The 16,895-nt window shown below is 42.3% G+C and overlaps 1 protein-coding gene across 3 annotated transcripts in view; it reads right to left on the reverse strand.

The window, feature by feature from the left end:
• Window positions 1-16,895, reverse strand: part of LOC135897545 (dyslexia-associated protein KIAA0319-like protein) — a 35,425-nt gene that overhangs the window by 13,311 nt on the left and 5,219 nt on the right. For all 3 annotated transcript variants that reach the window (XM_065426189.1, XM_065426192.1, XM_065426191.1), the window contains 11 exons: window positions 16,508-16,589; window positions 15,565-15,765; window positions 14,508-14,676; window positions 10,411-10,599; window positions 9,087-9,179; window positions 5,604-5,736; window positions 5,163-5,227; window positions 4,176-4,336; window positions 2,584-2,843; window positions 1,010-1,158; window positions 337-488 (listed from right to left, as the gene is read on the reverse strand). In XM_065426189.1, coding sequence (XP_065282261.1) covers window positions 337-488; window positions 1,010-1,158; window positions 2,584-2,843; window positions 4,176-4,336; window positions 5,163-5,227; window positions 5,604-5,736; window positions 9,087-9,179; window positions 10,411-10,599; window positions 14,508-14,676; window positions 15,565-15,765; window positions 16,508-16,589 — 1,654 coding nt within the window. The remainder of the gene's footprint in view (window positions 1-336; window positions 489-1,009; window positions 1,159-2,583; window positions 2,844-4,175; window positions 4,337-5,162; window positions 5,228-5,603; window positions 5,737-9,086; window positions 9,180-10,410; window positions 10,600-14,507; window positions 14,677-15,564; window positions 15,766-16,507; window positions 16,590-16,895) is intronic.

Genomic DNA, 16,895 nt, shown 5'->3' on the forward strand with positions numbered 1-16,895 from the left:
GTAAATATGAAGACTGCTGTTTAAAAAAGGATTTTCTGCTGTAATTGCAGAGAGTTCCAGTTGCCACTAAAGCAGTGGGGAACTCACAGGCACACAGAATAATAAAGGCTGGAAAATTTACTAGCAGTTATTTCATTTTCATAGACTGCAAAACGATAAATGCAAGAAGATTTGAGAGTCACAACCTACATTTTATAATGCCCATTCTTTTAACTGAGGAAAAGGCCAGGTGTAGATATGAGGGGCAATAACAAATCAATGCAGGAGCAATGTTTTCGACCTCCATCCAGCTGTTAACGTGCACGTTTGAAGCCAGCCTGAATCCAAAGTTCTCACCCCTGCTGCCAACGACGAAGGTTCTCGTGTCCAGCGCCACGAAATGATCTCCACGTCATCCGCCGACCGTGACCCATTAAGGGAGACAACATCCACAGGAAGGAAAACGGTACGGTCACCACCAGCATCGGCCTTGGGTGGAGCATTCTTGTCTGCAAATGAGCGCAGGCAATTATCACGAGCATCACTCGTGCAAAAGCTGGTTGCAAAAGCGGAAGAACGGCACAGCCGAGACAAATACATAGCCAGGGTCACAGAATGATGGCTTCCCGAGCAACAGCAAGCCAAAAACTAAGCAGCGATGCAAATTGGCTGAATAGAACTAAGCTTCAACACTCAGCCTTGGTCAGTCAAACTCACTCCTCATGCAAAAGTGCCTAGAAGCCAGGCATTCCCTATACAGTACTATATCAATATAAAATAGCTCACTGTATAAAAAATGAGTGACAATATAAACACACACACACACACGCAAGGCCACAATGACAGCTCACGAATAAAAAAATGACATGCAATGTAAATGCCACCAAAACCATAGCATCCTGCTCTCGTTCAGGATAAAATGAATTGTTCTTTAATTTAAGCAAGAATACTTTAAGCAAGAATTTAAGCAAGTGGGAAGCAAGTTTATTGCTTCCCACTTTTCCAAACCAAGAGCTAAAAAATGGCTTACTCTGGGTAACGACGATGGAAACGTTGTCTGAGCTGGTCAGATTGTTGGCGTCCACAACCTCCAGCTTGTATACATACTCTCCCGGACCAAGGTTCGAGACTTTCGTCACTGAACTGTTGGGCGCTTCAATCAGGCTTGGCTTGGGGCCCCTGTTTAACGGGATAGTGGTTGAAAAGGCAAGAAAGAGAGGGACATGCTGAGACTACAACACAACGGCAACCTTATTTTTTTTTTTTTCGAATCCAGAAGAAAAAGGTCAGAATTCCATGCCTAAACTTCTGCACCCATATGTCACAGGGGCACAACAGATTTAGAAGTATACTTTTTTATTTTAGCTGTTTCGGCATAGGAAAAGTTCTCAAAATGTGCTAGGTAATGTCTTCGGTTCCTTTCAAAATGCAATGCACTTCTTTAGTGATACAGAACTAATTGCTACCTCTTAGCAGATACTGTAAAAATCCATAATGTTTTGGCGAAATGGCGTGGAAACTTCTGGGCATCATTGCCACCAATATTTTGCCTCCGACTCTTCTCAGAGTAAGAGTGGCCATTTCGCTATTTCAGAAAGATAACTTGCTGATTACAGATTAACTTTCCTCTTTGCATCCCTTTAGATGAAGCTTTTCAAAGCGCTGACTTCATAAACAAAGCGCATGAAAAAAAAAAACAAGGACAAAGAGAGAGAAACAGTCGCACATAACGGTACGTGTGTCTCCGTCTGTCTTCTTTTGGTCCTCATTTTTACGTGCGCTGCATATATGAAGTCAGGACACACCAACTCGCTCAAACCGCCACACTTTTCAACCTTGAGCACTGGCGATAAATGTAATGTTATAAAATGATGAACATACGGGGAAAAAAAGCAAGGAACAGTCATTTCGAAGGAAAGGCACACATGGAAGCATGCAAGAAAACCAGATGAAGAGCTGGAAATCACCTTTGAATATTAAAATTATTCATGCTCGCAATTACAAATTGCAAATGCAAATAAAATGCTGGTGGGTGGCACAATAGGAAAAAAAAAGGAGAAACGCTGATGTTACATAGTAGTATATTCAGCAAGAGAGACACTCAGGTGTAACTTGAAGCAAATGCGTGGTGTTGCATTAAGCTGTACAAACGTTAACGAGAACTGAGCTTAATGATCCTCACGCAGTGGGAACCATAAGAAGAGAGGGAAAACCACAGTGTGAGCAGTGCGGGACATTGGGGCTAGTTGGTGCTGCATGGCTTCTCAACTGCAAGGCAGCACAGCAAGACGAGGCAACACAAGTGATGAGATGTTATTTGTTCGCAGCTCATCTTGCATCCTGTGCCTTGGGTGTCCTGGCATAGATTAGCTAGGTTGTGGCACCCAACAACCACTCTCGTTGCTTCCCTTCCAACCTGTCCTCATATTGCTGCACTGTCTGGCACTTCAGAACCCATCATAAGCTGCTTGTAGCTGACTTGTTTCTTTGCTGTACGAATGCCTAAGAAGTACTCATTTTTTCTTTTTTATGTTACCCCATAAAGAAGGCAGACAGTCAACAGCCACAAGAACACTGGCTGAAAATCCCAAAATATGGCCTTACTGAATCTGGCTCCAATGCCACGATGTGATGCCCACGTCGTCCGAGCTGTGGCTGCCGTCCAGCACAAGCGGCTTATCGATGGGCAGCGAGACACGGACGTCCTTGCCAGCGTCGGCTGTCGGGGCTTGGTTGGAAGCTGGCTTGACAAACACGTGCACCTCGGCTGTTGCAGTCTGATCGGCCGTGTCGGTGACCTTCAGAAGGAACTTGTACACGCCCACTTCCATGTTCGACAGGTGCAGGTATGGGCTGGTGGTTCCCTGCGCACACCGCAAGTAAATTAAAAGCGCAAACAGCAGCAGCAGCAGCAACCGTGCCAGTCTAACAACATGGGAAACGTTTAAGGCATGCATTTTCACTTTTGACATTAAGAGCCAGGCGCCCTTTTAAGGCACAGTTTCCATGCGAGTGTACCCGAGAGAAACCTGGCACTGTGATCGTTCAACCATCGTGGGGGTGTGGGTTTTCTGGAATGACGCCTTAGTGACCCTCTTGCTGTACAGGGCATTCAATTCTTCCATTTGGCAAGTTTTGTTAGCCCCTGCTCTGTCATAGCTCGGCAAGTTTGCATTATTGTCATGCTGTAGTGAAAGACTAGATAAGTGTGTTGATTTCCTATGCAACCTTAGTGAACAATCTTATGATAATCTTGTAACGGCCATTGTCCTGCGAGGTGGCTGAGCTTATAATTATAAGCAACCGCTCCCAAGTTGGTAACTCCCTGGCATTTCAAGTAGGTAGTGAATGGAAAGCAGAGTTTTAGAAACTTTGTCACTGAATTATGCATTTTTGCAGCTGCGCATCCATTGGGGGCTGAATGATAAGCAATGCGAACTACGACACCTACACTTCCCGTAATTTTTATCCTGCGTGAAGTGCTACTAGAAAGAGAATCCCAAATAACATCAACACGGCATCCACCATTTGGTGCCATGTGCATGGTGCGAGCTGGGTACAGTTTCAGTGCAGGTTTTCTCTTTTGATGTTCAAGCATCCTTGAACATCCAAGTGTGCTAGAAAACCTCATAACACCAATGACACAAAATTTATCAGCATATTATCTGCCTGCGCATGCTGATGATACAAGGAGGACTTTGCAACAGACCTGCATGATGGCAGCGTCAAATGTAGTGCCAGTCTTCAAGTTGCCAAAAATCGTAAGTGTACGAACTTTACCTAACAAGGCGATTCAATTTTAGGTTCATCAGAGACATTAGTTTTTAATTTGCTACGATATCAATAAAGGGCATGTACTTTTCCAAAAGAAGAAGTCTAAAATCAAAGAATGGTAACTATAAAAGAAAGCAAGAGATGACATCAGAAGCTGCTTCCTGCAGCATCCAGACAGCCCCCGTATACAACACTGCTGTTTACCTCGTCTGGAACTCCAGCAAATTTTTAATCTATACGTAGTGGATGCTCAGAGCTTAACTCCTTCAACAGTTGAGCTCAAAAAAGTGATAATTATCCACAAAAAGAAACACAGGAATCACAAAGCACTTATTTTATGGCTAAGTTTAACAGTCCACTCCGTAAACAAACTATAGTGAGTCGAGGAAAACTCAAGGAAGCTAACTGCAGGAGGAACATACCTCCATGTCAACGTGCTTGTCTGTGTCAGGGCTTTTTGTCCATTCCCAGCTCTTGATGCCCTTGTCATCAGTGCTCAGGTTACCATTCAGCGTCACTTCATTATTGGGCATGTAGACAACAGACTGTGGTCCAGCATTGGCCGTTGGAGGGTAGTCCATCTCTGCAATTAATAATTTGTTTCTTAACATTGTAACATTAATACTATTTAAGAAAAAAGAGGTGTACTTACAATAAAAAGCAGCAGGCACCAACATGTGTTGCTGTTCAAAGTACAAAACCTAATGGGATACTATGGTTTGACTTTGGAAGATTTAGCTGCCCATGTGCATATAACAGGTCACCTTAAACAACGTTAGCAACTTTGTTACCATGCGTGCGTGTGTGCGCGAGAGAGAGAGAGAGATAGAGAGAGAGAGAGAGCTAAGTTGACTTTACAGTAAAAGCAGTCTTGCTCGACAATAGCACAGGCTTTTATAGTAAGACACTGCAAAATTAATACAATTGGACTGCACACTTTCACTTTCTAACATGTGCATTAACAACCAACAAGAGTTAATATGCTGGTTTGGTACTGTAGGAGAGCAATTTACTAATACTTGTTTTTATGATTATAATACTTGTCATAACACCTATTTTTCACTCTAGCATTTATAAACCTCACACCATCGCTTTTCAAAATCACCCCGCAGAGGCCTAAGAGAAAAATCAACAGTTCAGGAAAGTTCCCTAACTGGTTCACAGTGTTACCATCTGAAAACTTCTCTATGAAAAATCTTATTTGACACACATACACTAATTCACTTGTACTGTTTTCGTCATCATACTGACTGCTGTCAGTATTGTTCCCCCAGTTAACGAGCCTTTTGTTTCCTGCTTCTTTCACATCAGAACATGTCATAGATCACTAGAACCGTCAGGGTCTAGCCACAAGAACAAACAAGTAGGACAACACATGGTACTCATGCCTGCTCAGAAATATGACATACCTTTTAGCACAGTCACATTTGCACTGGTAGTGTTTGTGACACCATCAGAGTCTGTCACCTTGAGCCTATGGAAAAACAAAAAAGAATAAGAACCTCTAGTTAAAGCAATTCAAGCTTTCACATAAAAGTTATCAGAATGTACAATACTTACAACATGCAGTTGCCTTCAAAAGTAAAGAACAGAGAGGGACTTTTACAGTAACATGAAACACTCATGTTAAAGCAACTGTTTAGTCCTATCCCTTTCTCTTTAATGTTATTATCGAATATGACAATGTAAGCTCCTTGTGGTTCACATGATGTACCATCTTCACGTTCATTCCTACACAAGAACTGCTGAACTAACTCTAAGTCAACATTTTTTTTTAAAGAAGTAAAGCGTAGATTGCACTCTCATTGATTGCTCCCTTAGCTTCTAGGTAGAAAAAAACAGGTGCATACATAAACTGGTAGAATCCGGGAATGAGGTCTTTCAGCTGGACTGTTGGAGTGTCGTTCAGCTTGGGACTGTAGCCAATCGGAATAGTCACGGGTTCCCAGTGGTACTGCACTATTTTGTCGTCATCTGTGCTGACTGCACAAGAACATTAAAATTCTTGTAGAACAAGTAGAACCCAAGAAAAACACACACACATAAGCCTGACAAATAAGACTTGTTCAGTAATCATCATGTCATGACACCAGTTTTTCAATACCAGTCGGTAGGCATCATGTAAGCACTCCCCCATTCCAAGCATCGAAGAGATTGCCAAGCACAAATACACCAACGTATCTTTGTCATAGTCATCAAAGTGCTTAGAGAGCTAGCGTAAAAGCTGTGAAAAATTGAAACCCTAAGTGGTCTTCGTACGCAACACTGAAACAAGACAGAAAATGAGGTGGTTGTCACACATGTGCCAAGAGCACTTTTGAACTACACGGTCCATTTGTTGGCCATGCAAAAATTGGGTTTTAATCATAGCAATTAATATTGTAGTTAATAGTCTTCTATCTTGGCTGTAGAATGGCAGCCCTTAGCACACTGACTCATACTTTCAACTGTCATAAAGGCACATAGAGAACTTGGCTCTGTTCTCACAGGTTGTTTGCGAAGCTCCTTGAGTATGGTTCTTTTATTACTGTTTTCATGGTTACGTTACGCAAGGAAGAATATGCCGGCAACGTTTGTCATATTTGTAGCTTCAAGGATTGTACATTATGTGCGCACTATGCATTGCTCAATTATATACATGCGAGATTAGCCAGCCACAGACAGCTGTTAGTGGTGAGAAGCACACAATGGACTGAGGTTGCTGATGTCATTTTGAATTAACCTCTGATGGTAAAAGATGTAAACATGCAGCACCGCGAGCAACTCCCAAGCGGTCGGTGCTGTACATTTATGAGGCCGTCTGTATGTTTCGAAAATGTGCCAATCTTTTAACTCTCTGTTGCCCAGCAGGTGCTGCCACCCTGTGTGAATAGTAGATACAAAGACTTTTTTTTTCTTCCCCAATCAGTAGCCTTTTGGTTTTCTTAAACTGGCACGTCCCCAACCGCTCGTACATCCGCATGTGCGTGGGCATGTGGCCGTTATTTTTGGTTGAGCCTCGCTGGGCTGTTTGTTGGTTGCACTGGAAAAAACTGATATCTGGGTTTCATATCTCTCAAAAGGTCAGTACAAGATGCTTGCTTGTTTATTGATCGCAGGGGTGTGATTACATCCATTCACAGGTGGCGCTGGTACATACAAATGTGGCACCGTATACAGACGATGCTACCCTACCTGCGTTTTTTTTCTTGAGATTTGCAAAATCTGATTGCCCCTCGTTGGCAATGGGATGAAGGATTACTGCAAGTTTCTGTCTCGTTTGGTCTTTTCCGACAGGCGCACAACTATCAAGTTTTCTTGCGTGCACTCACATACACAGTTTGATTACACAATTGACACACGTGCTGGTTGCTCTTCTGCAAGTTAGTTGAGCGGCAATTCCTTTGATGCAGACTACTGCCCTAAGTGTCGATTCGGAATATATCTATTCCATTGTATCTACTTTTTTGTTTTAATTATAAGTATTTATACAAGCACATCTGTATTCACGAAAAAACAATGCATATTTAGCTACGAAAAATACTTTTTGTCAATTCATGGTAACTAAAACTTTGTTATTTTTCAAGCTCATTCTTTTTGAAATAGATAACTGTGAAGATTTTATATTTGCAATAAAAAAAATCGATCCTGGGGAGGAGGGGGTCAGATTTGGCAAAAAAAATTAACCCTCAGAGGGTTAAAGACAAAATTCCATGCTTAGTATGTCAGCTCTGCTTTCTCCCTTTACGCATTTTTGCCCTCAGTGATGTAGGTAAATGTGGAGAGAAAGAAAGCGACGAAAGACAGGTTAACAAGACAGGCAATTTTGTTGGCAACCCTGCACTGCGAAGAAGCATTGGAGACAGAAATAAGAGAAGGGCAAGGGAAATCAAACTTACTCTCGCAGTAAAAGTTACAGCATCTGTATAAGCAATTTCTCAAGTCTGTCAATATTCAAAATGCCATTAATGTAGGCACAGCACTGAGGTAGTTTTATTCTATCTATGAATACCGCAGAGTCACTTGAGTCCAAGCAGGTGTAAACATGCAGAAAATGTATACAATACAATGGGAACAGTAAGGACACAAGCACTGAAAAACAAAAATACACAACTAAACAGTTGAACGTTTTAATTAACACATCTACATTTCCCCTGTCAGCCACTTTCTTACAGTAATTCATTTCATTCTTGAATATTCTTGGGGGAAGAAGAAGTTTGCATATGCTGAATATTTATGTATGATTATTAGTGAGACAGTGTACTCGGCGTATATGCAGAGCTGGGCACCCAGTGAGCTTAATGCACTCTGAATGAAGAGACTGACGTTGGATGTTGAAGCAGAGGTAGTGACAACATGGTTTCTACGACCTGTGTAGATCTGCAATGCTCACACATGGAGGAACCTGCCATTCAAATCAGGAAGAAATATGAATTAACGAAGGCTACCTAATCCCTGCCATATGCAACACAACACTGTTACCTTGCACAAGACGCCTGCTGGTAATTGAAGGGAAAGTGAGTCATCAACATTGCACAAGCAATAAGTGAAATTCTACGAAGTGTTCAAGAATGTAGATGTGATGTACAATTAGGTAAAGCTCTTTCGTTATGTATACATGTGATAATGGAATAAGTATGAACTGCGCATTTTCATGGGGCAGATTAGGCAGCTTTGTCAATGAGACGATTGTCGGCAATGCCACAATGACTAGACAAGGCAGCCATTATCACACACTTATAATTATTGCACGAACTACAGCATCATGGCGTTCTTTAAAAGCCTGATGGTAGATACAGTTATGGTTTACAATAATTGCTAGTTATTCCCACCATGTGGTGCTGTTTGCAGGCTTGCTGCTTTGGGGCTGAAGAATGCTGGCTATACAGATAGAAGTTAAGCAGAGAGGTCATCACAAGTGACTCTCCAGTCTTCTCAATTAATCTTTCAATAGGCAATGCTCACCAATGGGCATCACTAAATTAAAGCAGCCCCGCAAATGCTGCTAATCTCTCCAAGAACTGTTGGGGGTCTGAAAGACCACAGTTTCAGGGAAACTACCCTGGGGGCATAGAGGAAACTCTTCATAAATGTTGTTGATAAAGCAAGGAGCCAGAAGTTTAAAGAAGATGGCAACTGGCATGTCTTGTTCATCGTTAAGTACTAGACAACAAACAAGCACTAGGAGGTAGCAATAATGACAGCTAATGGAGACCGTGACACAGCTATCACTAGTGAGACTTTGCCACACAAGGTGAAAACCCGTGTACAGCCTGTTCTGTCCAACACGTACTATCCTCCATCAGTTGAAGAATGCAGAGTTTGGAAACTGTTAATGTTGTCTAAGTACTTACATGAGCCATCCAAGACAGTGTCCTTGCTGGGAAGCTTGACAGTGACATTGTCCGGCTGAATGATGGCCACAGGAGGTTTGTTGATTCGTTTTGCTGCACAAAAAGAATTTGCTGGAATTCATGTGAAGCCAACACTCACAGAGACTTCATTTGCAAAAGAAAGCCAAAGTTCAAATTGAGAACAAGAGCATGTTTAAAAACAAGAGACCTTGGTATCAACTAATAGTAATGTGTCATATACATAGAAATAGTCTGCTAACATAAAAAGTTTTGCAAATTAGCTCAATGAAATGATAAGGCAATCCTTAATGAATACAATAGGATACTGCCAAAAAGCCAACTCAGCAGTGTATGATGCACACAAAACTTTAAGACCTTTCCTTTACAGACTAGTAAACTGAAAGAGTTGCACCGAAAGTGTTTACTTTCTGCCAGAACATGAACGAGTTGCATTCAAAGAATTTGTTCTGCCCGTAATGCAGAGTGTTGTGATGCGATAGTTTGTGAAATCTAATGCGCTGTAAGCCTAGACTGTTTTGTGCGATGTTGGTTGTAGCGAACACTCGCAGGCACAAGTCAGCAAGCTCATTTCAAGAAGTAAAATAAGTGTGAGTCGTATTTGTTCGTGAAAGTTGCATACACGATGATGAAGTCGAAAGACTTGGCTTTTCTTCCTCCTCTTACCTATCTGGACTTAGCTGCTCATCTCAACCAAAACAACCCTTTTACTTCTTATTGCTGGATTCATTCAGCTTTTGTCAAATTCATATTTCATATTCAGCCTCGAAGAAAAAAAAGACGATGTCCACGCCATTCAGAAAACTTGAGAAGAAGCCAAGCATTAGAAAAAGAGTAATGAAGATGAAGCAGACGTGCTCAATGATTGTCACTACGTGAAGACGAAAACTTAATTTAGGACTGCCTCTGCAACTGAAAAGGCGAACTGCTAGAACACGAAGGCACGGATGCAAGCTCTATCCAGTACATAGATGTTGCACAAGCATCAGCCAATCATGGCAAGCTGCTGGCTTGATCGCACTCTCGAACCAGGATTCCCCACTGCTGTAGCATCAGCAGAATGGCTGACAGGTAGAATCCTGGACTGCCAATCTGTCTGTCATAAGTTCAAATCCTCAGGACACGAGAAATTTTTTTTGGTAATTTTTCTCGCAACGGATTTTCGGATTCCAGTGACTGACGGTAGTGAAAATGAAAACAAGCAGGTAAGTGAGCTCACAACAGCTGTCACTGGAAATTGCCTGGTAAAACACAACAAAACAAAACAACAACAACAACAACAACAACAAAAAACTCTGCAACTCACGTGGCAGAACTGTCACATTGGTTGTGGCTTCACCGTAGGAGTTGTTTCCCGTCACTGCAACACGGAATGTGTAAAGTCCCTCCCGCAGGTGTGACAGCTTCAATGCCTGGGTGTTCTGGTCCTGCATGACCCCAGTCTCCTCGCCATCGGGGTGCGACACCAGTGTCCACTGATACCGAAACTGGTTCACTGCAAGGGAGGGTCAACATTGTCATCCCACTGCCATGCGTCATTCATTTATTTTGTCGGTGTTCATTTTCACCGGATTATCACTTGGAAAAGTCTTTGCACTGCACAAGATGCAGCTACAGTAATCTGAAATTTCTTGAACATTGTTGCAATTCACGAGTAAAGAAGGCATATCTGAGCAGATGGCACACGTGTCGCGAATAGTATTGTACATTCTAATGGCACAGGAAAAAAGAAATGCTCGCTTTCCTGTCCTATTGTTTTTCTCTTCATATAGTTTGTTGTGTTTTGTACACTACAAGAAAATACACAGCAACTAGCTCAGCAAAAAGCAGTAATAATACCTGTATTAAGAAGAAAGATATGAAATACATAAGTATCTCATCGCTTTCTCTCTTTAGTATCTTGTCTCGGTAAGTGCAGTGGCAGCATTAATTTTGCTGTCGAGAGTTCGATGGAATACCGTTCGACCAAGTGATATCATTATGCAAACTAGAAGTGAGGCGTGCAGACAGGACACAAGAGTAGAGAAGTGGACAACACGAACGCCGACTATCAACTGAAGGGAGCACTGAGGCGAAAAATGAAAGAAGACACAAAACTCATCTGCGCATGCTCAGGAATGGTAACACCACGTGTCAATCGGGTACACGTGCTTTGTCTACGTGAGAGATAACTGTTAAGACACATAATCTCTTGCTTTAGGCCCTAAGCACTGTTTTAAGCCAAACATAAAACCCGTTGAAGTTTTAAGCTTACCGCGCTGCATTACTAGGTTCGTTCCGGAAGAAGAACGCTCACGCTGTATTTCGGATTGCATTGCTAGCCTTAAACAATCTAATTCCCATTTTAAGACGCCTGACCCTGTCCGACGGTTAGTTGATTACCTTGTGGAGCATAAACTTAGACCTGTAATATCTGACAAGGAAGGTTATTTCGTAATTATGCCAGATGGCGTGTTTTCAGAAAAAGCGATTTCAGCCATAGAAAAGAATTTGCAACCAGTCAAACTCAAGCCTTCGGTAGTTAAGCAATGTGCGGTTGACCTCTTGTCAAGACATAATCTTGATAGGCTTGTTTGTAATGTCAAGAAAGCTAAATCCCTCACATTAGAACTGTTTTTCTCGGCCAAGACCCATAAACAAGAAATTCCTTTTCGTGCTATAGTGTCACAGAAAGGGACGTGGCAGGTCTGTGTCGCTAGTTACCTACAGAACTGCCTAGCTTCACTAATTTTTTCAGATCCCTTTTGCCTACGTAATTCTCAGGCGCTAGTTCACTATTTAAGAGAGGAGAATCCGGGTGATTGTACAGCTTTTAGTATGGATATCGAAGACTTGTATTATTCCTTGCCGCATGACGGGTTGCTAAATTCCGTAAATGAGTGCATTAAAGAACAAGTGCAAGAGTCGGCTTTTATTGACAGATGCGGTGTTTCCACGGGAGCTTTTCTAGAAATTCTTTCAATGTACTTGAAGTCGACGCTGATTGGGTGGAGAGATGGCGTTTTTCTGCAGAAATCAGGCATTTGCATCGGCTCAAAGGTTGCCCCTATTCTTAGCAACATTTACCTGAGTAAGGTTGACAACTGCTTAGAGAAAGCCTTAGGTGATAGCGTTATCAAGATATTTCGTTACGTTGATGATTACCTGATTTTCTGCAATAGGGAAGAATTAGACTCGGCTGCTACCTCAGTAAGTGAGCAATTTAAACTTTATGGGGGAGGATTAAAGTTTACCAAGGAATTACCTCAGCGACGCGTAATTCAGTTCCTTGACATTTCCTTGATATTCGAACAAAATCATGTTTGTTGGCAGTATTCCCCAAGATCTTCGAAGCCGTTGCTAAACTTTCAATCCAAGCATTCTAAATTAGTAAAAAACGGAATCGCCATGTCGTGCCTTAAGTCTTCCCTCACAAGATCCTGCACGCACAAAATGAGCGCCAGTTTTAATGCGCAGGTCCGGCGCCTATTAGAAGCAGGTTATCCTAATGTAGCGGTGGCCACTGTAGCTGAGCGCCTAAAGAAGTCGGTTTCCAGGGGGACGGACGTAATCACAGAAAGCAGTAATCGCAAAAAAAGAGTAGTGGCTATTCCGTATATTCATTCAGTGTCGCACAGGCTTAAAAAAGTTGCTAGTAGATATGATGTTAATGTTGCTTTCACTGCTCCCAATAAGCTAGGTAAGATATGCGCTGCCATACAGAATAAAAAGGAGCAGGTTAGAGGTAAAAAACGAACAGATATTTGTCCAGTGAAGCACAATAAGAACAACAGTTTTACAGAATGTCGTATGGGTGTGGTATATCAAATTCCCCTTAGCTGTGGCCAGTTCTACGTAGGGCAAACGGGACGGTGTATCAATCAGAGGCTAATGGAGCATAAAAGGTCGTTAACCGGTGGATCGCCTTCTAATCTTTCGCTACATTGCCGAGATTGTAACTGCAAGCCAAAGTTAGATGAATGCGCGATACTGTACAGGCATAAGAATGAAGATACGCGTCTTATGGTAGAGGCATGGCATATCTATAATGGTGGAAGTGCGTGCGTGAGTCAGCCTTCAATTACTTTACATAAGGAAGAGATTAAGTGTCTTAACAGTTATCTCTCACGTAGACCAGCACGTGTACCCGATTGACACGTGGTGTTACCATTCCTGAGCATGCGCAGATGAGTTTTGTGTCTTCTTTCATTTTTCGCCTCAGTGCTCCCTTCAGTTGATAGTCGGCGTTCGTGTTGTCCACTTCTCTACTCTTGTGTCCTGTCTGCACGCCTCACTTCTAGTTTGCATAATGAATCCTTACCAACTAGCTCAGCTTTCTGTCGTTCCAAGTGATATCCTCTTAAAAAGAGCCGATCACAGACCAGAGCCAAAACAAATTGACTTTTCAAGAACTGTAAGTCCATTTACATTGTGAAAAGCAGACCTGCACACAGATCTTGAAACATCTATTTGTTTGGCTGTGGTCAGTGACCTGCTTCATTCATTACGTCAGTTTTGTAGCATATCGAGCCTCTCTTCTGCCACAAAACATGAATAAACCTGGCAACAATAACATATTATCGATGCCATCTGCATTTTACACTTAGCCAGGTACGAAGACAGGTACCAGTCCGAGTCCTGAACCACCATCCTGAAAGGGAAAACTACCAACAACCCAGCTGTAGCTTTGTGCTATAGTCAAGTAGATGACAATTTTCCATTTCATGAAACTTCCTCCACCTCGCTGGTTTCTACAGTACGTTGGATAAACTATGCACCAACTCATCCAACAGAGTATTCTGCTATTCCGCAGAAGGAACTGATTTGCTGCATCGCCATGCTGTCTACGAATGACATGACTAATGCGAAAAACAAAATCTTTATTTGGAAAGGTGCCTCAAAAAATAGGCCTGAAATGTTGACCTAAGTGAGGAAAGGTTGAATACGGGCAAGAAATAAATGCTCTTTAACTGCCCTTGTTATTAACACATAGCGGCCTTCCCAGTTGTTATGTCAATGGCATGACAAATGAACTATGGCAAGAACACAGAGCTCACGGAAGCAACTGCCTTTATAGCTCGTCAAAGCACCAGTGTCTGAGCACTGGTGCAAACTTTAACTATACAACTTAATTTACGTACGTTACACATTACCTACTGCTTATTTATTCGCTATGATGTTTTCTTCCAGCAAAGAGGCAATCTCAGTAGTTAGTGAGGCTCTGAAGAACTTGCAAGTGGAACCACGCTCCAACACAGTAAACGCTCAGCTCCACCTCAAGTTACTCACTATGAAAGCTTCAATGTACTAGAGAATTTATCAAACCAACTTTGTTAAGCATACAGCAGGTTTGATAACTAGAGAAAGCAAAACTTCAAGGTGATTTCTGCAGAGGCCTTTAGCAACATTTGCGACTGGACTCACCATCTCCTCCTCCTTGGAGAGCATATGCCGAGAGAACTACTTCATTCTCAGGAAGGTGAAGTTCCTTGTTCTCCCCGGCTGACACAATGAGAGGTGTTGTCGTAGTTGGCGAGACGGCAGCTGCTGCTTTTGTTGTGGACGATGATAACGGGGGTGCAGTGGGAACAGCCTGCAAATGGTGAAAAACCAGTGAGAAAAAGTATACGAACTGCCCGGCTTGTCGAAAAAGCTGAATTTATTCCTAATTCAGAGGCATAAACGGGAAATGTCAAGTGCACTGCAACGTCCGCAAGTCCAAGATCGGAGGAGCAGTCATCAATTTCAAGTTACATTTGTAGGCACAGAAGAAAATTTGATTTGTCATAGAATCTTTTGTTCAATACTGTTGCTCAGGGCAGTAGATCTGGGTGATTGCAGTAGCATGATAGACAAGAAATCTGATGGAAAACAACTCTCTTGCGAGAAAATGAGAAATGTCATTGTAACAGACGTAACTGAATACACTACAATCAGACGGCACTCTTCTGATAGAAGCTTGTAAAACAGATGATTGCAACATCTGAACACGTCAAATATGAATGCCAGTGCATAGTTTGAGAAAATTCAAACCTATCACAGAAAGTTTTTGTAACTATAGCACATAGCTCAAAGAACATAACAAAAAAATGAGCACACTAGGTAATAGACAAAGTAGCAAATGAAACACAACAATTGAACAAGTCACTAACCCTGGGTGAAAACTGGCAGCTATTGACTGATCACTTAGCAACATACAGGAAATGGGATTGTAACCCAAAAGTTCTGGGATATGTATGCTTCAAAGACTGTTTCCAAATTTTGCAGTGGTATGCCTTGCATTCAAATGTGCACAGAGAAAAAAAAGAAAGTTAGAAAACCCACCGCTGACAGGTTCACCAATTACAAGCTTAGGCGACTCATCATAAATGAGCAACCGGAAAATGAACCGATCCACCTCACTAAATTTAAGCGCAGTGCACTGGAAGCTCTTCTTCAGAAGACTGTCTTTTCTTCAGTTCCCCAGCAGACACTCACGTACCTGGTTGCTAAGGGAGGCGTTCCGGGGTTCTGTGCAGGACCCCGAAACCGGATCCCGGCTGAAGCCCTGCCGACAGCGGCATGTGCCCGTGCGCCGCCGCTGACCAGACGTGACACATTCCTCGTTCTTAAGACACTGCTGCAGTATCCCGTAGACACACGTGCGCCCAGTGTCCCCCACCACCACTTGATTGGCAGAGACCTTCCAGTTGGCATGCAAAACATGCATACAGAAATTAGACCAGCCAGACCCGTGTAAGTGACGCATGAAACTCTTTGTGGTTCTTCCTTAATGTGTTAACAAAACGACCTGACATACGCTCACTCTATATAAAATAAGGCTGCAACGCTCGTAAAAAATATCAAGTTGGCTGTCCATAGCAGCTGGATCGATTAACTCGCAGAATGAAAGCTGCAGGCAAAGCCACACCTTGAAACAGTAGAGAGAGCCAATGTGCCACTCATGCCATCACATAGTTGTCCCGTTAGCGACATGTCGACTTCAAACCGTCGAGGCTAACTTTATGCAGTGTTGAGGAGGCCACTCATGTTATCTCCAATGCCAATTATACCTCACCTGTTGACTTTTATTAGCATTCTAGAATACATACAAGTTCAAGGGTGAACTTTTGATTCCAAGCATGTAGATGTAGAAGCTGCATCTTGTGTTTTGCAAAGCAGTTATAATTGTTCAAAGTAAAAAAAAAGGGCTAAACGAGTGGAAAGCCATATACTCGACAGCAACATGCAAGTACTATTGTGACCAGCATTCGGTTTCTCTACAAAATTTGTCCATCTATCTTTTTTTTTTCTGTGCCCCTGTCCTATGCAGTGCTGACTACTTTTTGCATGCAAAACTTATGTCCAGCATAGCAGGTCATGCAGCTGGCTCAATCCACTGCAGCAAAAAAAGTTCACAAAGAACAACATGGCAGCAACCTTACCAGTATACTCGAGCTGTTCAGCGCTCCTTCGGATGAGTCCCCATTTCCTTTGCCGTTTTTCCAACCGTGCGATTTAGATAATCTGAGAAAAATGAGGGATGTTGAAAACCAAAAGCATATCAGTCAAGCATGTCGCTACAAAAGATAAGTGTGACATTTACAGTCACGTTCAATATAAGCTGCTACACAGGTCAGAGAGGTCCCAAGGTGGCACGATGGTCCCGACATGCTATGTGTGTGTGTGTGTGTGTGTGTGTGTGTGTGTGTGTGTGTGTGTGTGTGTGTGTGTGTGTGCGTATATATATATATATATATATATATATATATATATATATATATATATATATATATATATATATATATATATATATAAAACAGCACCACAAGA

The sequence above is a fragment of the Dermacentor albipictus genome, chromosome 7 (assembly GCF_038994185.2).
Source record: "Dermacentor albipictus isolate Rhodes 1998 colony chromosome 7, USDA_Dalb.pri_finalv2, whole genome shotgun sequence".
Taxonomy (NCBI): Eukaryota; Metazoa; Arthropoda; class Arachnida; order Ixodida; family Ixodidae; genus Dermacentor; species Dermacentor albipictus.